At 41.8% G+C, this 4,288-nt stretch overlaps 1 protein-coding gene across 3 annotated transcripts; it reads left to right on the forward strand.

Moving 5' to 3' along the window:
• Window positions 1–988: 988 nt before the first annotated feature.
• lpar2a (lysophosphatidic acid receptor 2a) lies at window positions 989–4,207 on the forward strand. Of its 3 annotated transcripts, none has more exons than XM_071472298.1 (4): window positions 989–1,128; window positions 1,780–2,532; window positions 3,114–3,397; window positions 3,903–4,207. In XM_071472298.1, the coding sequence occupies exons 2-4, from the start codon at window positions 1,782–1,784 to the stop codon at window positions 3,999–4,001; spliced, it is 1,134 nt and encodes a 377-aa protein (XP_071328399.1). In that variant the 5' UTR covers window positions 989–1,128; window positions 1,780–1,781; the 3' UTR covers window positions 4,002–4,207. The 3 variants fall into 3 exon arrangements, with proteins under 3 accessions (XP_071328399.1, XP_071328405.1, XP_071328413.1); XM_071472304.1 differs by having other exon boundaries at window positions 3,114–3,376; XM_071472312.1 differs by lacking the exon at window positions 3,114–3,397.
• The last annotated feature ends 81 nt before the right edge of the window (window positions 4,208–4,288 follow it).

Below are 4,288 nucleotides of genomic sequence, written 5' to 3' on the forward strand. Positions count from 1 at the left end.
TTATATTCTTGGGAAATGGACAGACTTGTCATGGCTGCGTTGACGCTAAACTTGACAAATTTAATGCCGCTTTTTCCAATGGTGTCTTCCATTCATGGAGGTAGCGTTCATAGGAATGAATGCTGTCATGCATTCATTCTGTTTGAACTTTGATGACAAAGTATACATTAATATAGATACTGGTAGCACCTCGGTCTACATGAACCTGTTGGAATACCTAATTACAATATTTATCATCAGTACTTTTTTCCATCCCCATCCATACAATAAGCTGTAGACTTTCATTGTTATGTAATTTCTGAGTTGGAGTTTGACTATTACAACCATGAGTTTTAAATCCACAAGAACAGCTGCTCACAGTACTTGTCATTTGTTCAGAGCTGAGTTGTAGTTCATGATTGCGGCCACTAGAGGGCAAGGAACACTTTGTAAGCGTCGTCAACCTCCTTTGTCAAATCATTAACACTATGTACTTCTGGTTATTTCAGATACTAACAGTAGTACTACTGTTACGAAGGAACGTCCTTATGGAAGCTTCTAAAAAATATAATTATCAGTGCCAATATCTGGTTTATTGCCACTAAAAATACAGAATTAGTGAAAAGTCGCGTTGTACTTTGATGTCCTGCTGCCTTCAGGTGCTCCTCCTAAAAATACGCTGATTTATTTCAAGTTACCGGTGAAAGAAGACATATATATATATATATATATATATATATATATATATATTTTTTTTTTTTTTTTTTTTTTTTACTCTGTGCCTTATTTCCACAGCTTTGACTTCCCGACTATGTAACATTTTAATGCGTGTGTTTTTAATTTGTAGCCGCCTCTCTTTGGGAAGAAGGTGTTTTCTGTGCACTAACGCAGAGCTTACTCCAGAAAGTGATCAAAACAACAAGCTGAGCAACACCTCCGTCCCCCCCCCCCCCCCCCCCCCCCCACCTGCTCGCCCGCAGCAGCTGGTCTGAGTGAAACTGATTCGCTGAGGCTCTTCCTGGAGCCGTGCAGTCGCATGGAGGGACACCAGCGGTGAGAGCAGCTCGAACACTCTGTCTCATCAAATGGCAACTAGGACCACCGGTTTCATCGGACACTTACCTGGATGGACGAGACCCTGAAACGGTGGTAGGTTTTAGAGGATTTTTTTTTTTTTTTTTACGTTTTAACGTTTCCTCTACGTAAAGAAAAGATGAAAATCTCCACGACTTTCAGTTCAACAGATGGGAGATATCTAGTATGTTTCTTGTACCAGCATATCTCTTGGCCGTGCCTCTTATTTTTAAATGTTGTCCCAGAAACTAGTGTCGGGATCGTTTTATTGTCGTTTTTGTGTCTTAAATACTATAATATTTAATATTTATATATTGGTGGTTCTACAGGACTCCTGTTTTAAATCACTGTAAACTGGATACAATTTGAAGACATCGCCCTTGTCTTTTTATGTGACATTTTCTAGAGAAAATAATTCAGATGAGCATTTAATTTGTTCATTTACCCACCTGGCTTATAATCAGATCATCACTAGCACGGTGGTCATCTTTACAGTAACACATCTGTCATACAACGTTCTGATCTTGGGGACAACCACTGTGTTGAATGTAGCCAGGGTTGTGTAGACAAACTCACAGTTTAGTGTAATACTATAGGGTCACGATGAAATGCATTTTCTTATAGCTAAATGGAGCCTGAGGATGTTATACTACTGTGCATTGCTTGTTGTTACATGCCTTGGTGATGACAGGTAAATATGAAGAACTTCTTGTTTTGTGTCTGCAGCCATGGCCATGGAGAGCAATGTGTCAAACACCTGCTACTACAACCACAATGTCTCCTTCTTTTACGACTGGGTGGGCAAGAAAATCAATGAAACATGGATGGCACGGGACTTTTTGGTGATTGGACTCGGATTGACGGTGTGTGTCATCGTAGTCCTGGCCAACCTGATGGTGATGGTGGCCATCTTCATTAACCGCCGCTTCCACTTCCCCATCTACTATCTCCTGGGCAACATGGCTGCAGCAGACCTGTTTGCTGGTATTGCCTACGCCAACCTGATGTTGAACACGGGCCCTTGGACCAGGACACTCACTAAGGAGCAGTGGTACATCCGCGGGGCTCTGATTGACATCAGCCTGACAGCCTCTGTGGCCAACCTGCTGGCTGTTGCTGTGGAGCGCCATCAGACCATTCTCACCATGCAGCTGCACAGCAAGATGCCCAAGCGTCGGGTGGTGCTGCTGATTGTTTGTATCTGGGCTGTGGGCATCATCATGGGTTTGGTGCCCTCCAAGTTTTGGAACTGCGAGTGTAATCTAACAGACTGCTCCACTATTGCTCCTCTCTACAGCCGCCGTTTCCTAATCTTCTGGGCAGTTCTAAACTTGCTCACTTTTTTCATCATGGTGGCCATGTACACTCGGATCTTCATCTATGTAAGATACCAGAGCCAGTACGTGTCTCAGCACACCTTCGAGATGCAGCATAGGCAGACTATTATCAACCTGATGAAAACGATCACCATGGTCCTGGGTAAGAAGTCCAACACTGACTCACTGTGAAAACACACATCTAGACTGTATGTACAAAATATTAAGGGCAACAGTTTCTTCTTGATTTGCAGAAACTTTTGCACAATTCACATTTCATTTTACATTTTCTCAGAGTCAGGTTCAATGGCTGTCACCTGAATTTAACTCTCCATTTCATGCGAAGTTGAAACTGAATTAATTTCCAGTTTGAAAGTGTCCGCGCTTGACATGCTTTGATGTGCTTCCGCTCAGAGCGCTGCGGCTGCTTGCTTTTTGCAGCTTCCTACTTCCCCCACAAACTTGTTTCACAACTTTAGCCTTGTTTGTTTCAGACCTTGTCTGATTACTGCGCGTGGTTTGGTTTCAGAGATTGCTGGGAATGTCCAGTGTCAGAGAAAATGAAATCCACTCCTTTGATTGCTCAGGTGACTCATCTAATGGTGCCAGTTAACCTTGATATTGAGCAATCAAGGTACAAATATTACCCAACCTAGCTGCACTTTGAGACTGGTTACTTTAACGGAAGATTTGAGTTCGTTGTTGACTTGTTTCTGCCGTCATTAACGACCCACATTTCCGCAGGTGCCTTTGTAATCTGCTGGACCCCCGGCCTCATCACTCTCTTATTAGATGGGCTTTTGGGAAAAGACAGCCATGCAGACAAGTATGAGAAGTTCTGTTTGGTGATAGCTGAGTGCAACTCTCTGGTCAACCCCATCATCTATTCCCTGCGAGACAATGAGATGCGGGGGACATTCAAGCAGATCTTGTGCTGCCTGTGTAGGAGAGGTGACACTCAGCAGAGGGAGACTGCACCTGTTCAGATTGACTCACCTTTACCAGAGGTACCCCCAGTTGCTTTTACGGTAGGCGCTGATACAGAAGGTTGCAGACAAAACAGTGCAAGATACAACCTGTGAAATCTAAACATAACACTCCCAAAGAACTTTCAAAGTCGCTTCATTCCATTTATAATAGTACCTGTTATCTAGATTAACAGGAAACAAAGCCCTCTGTTATGCCAGGCTTTTTGGCTTACCATATTTCCTGTCAGTGAGTCATGCTGGTTTACACTTACTGCACCAACGCACATGCTAATTTCTAATGTAATATATCGGGTTTGAAGTAAAATATGTTCTGTGGTACCTGGCGCAAGAATGAACCATGAGATTCCTGCTGTTGATTTCTTTGTTTAATTTTGTTAATTCCGGAGCGGAGACTACTGAACACAGTGTATTGAATTATTAAATATTGGGTGTTTTTTGGAGTCAGTGTTAGCAAATGGGGCTGTAAATGAATTGTCTTGTCTCTTTCTTGAAATTATGCTTCTTTGTTGTCCTGCACACTCAATAAATTATATTTTGTCCCTAGGAAACTCTTGGCTGTGTCCAGAAGTCAGAAGATCAAGTCTTGTGTATGCCTCAGGACACCAACAGTAAAGAAGAAAGTTGGACAATGATGGGTGAATGATGGCTGTAGGCGTGCAATTAAAACGAAAGAAAAACTGATTTTTACTGTCATCTAAGCAGGACACGTTGTGTAAAATTTTTTTTTTTTTTTGCTGGACATCAGCGAACTTCTGCCAAACTACCTCTCTTCCATGTTTGCTTTTGTAAATTGACTTAAAAAAATATATAAAGATGCATAAATTAAAAATTTGCAAAGGATTTGATCAATTTTGGACAAATGCTGTCATTTGTCAGAATCGTGTTTTCCTTATTTTCCATGAGGTGGATAGATTCACATATTAATCATCA

Source organism: Trachinotus anak, unplaced genomic scaffold, assembly GCF_046630095.1.
Source record: "Trachinotus anak isolate AG129_WGS33_773 ecotype Australia unplaced genomic scaffold, CSIRO_AGI_Tana_v1 ptg000003l, whole genome shotgun sequence".
NCBI lineage: Eukaryota > Metazoa > Chordata > Actinopteri > Carangiformes > Carangidae > Trachinotus > Trachinotus anak.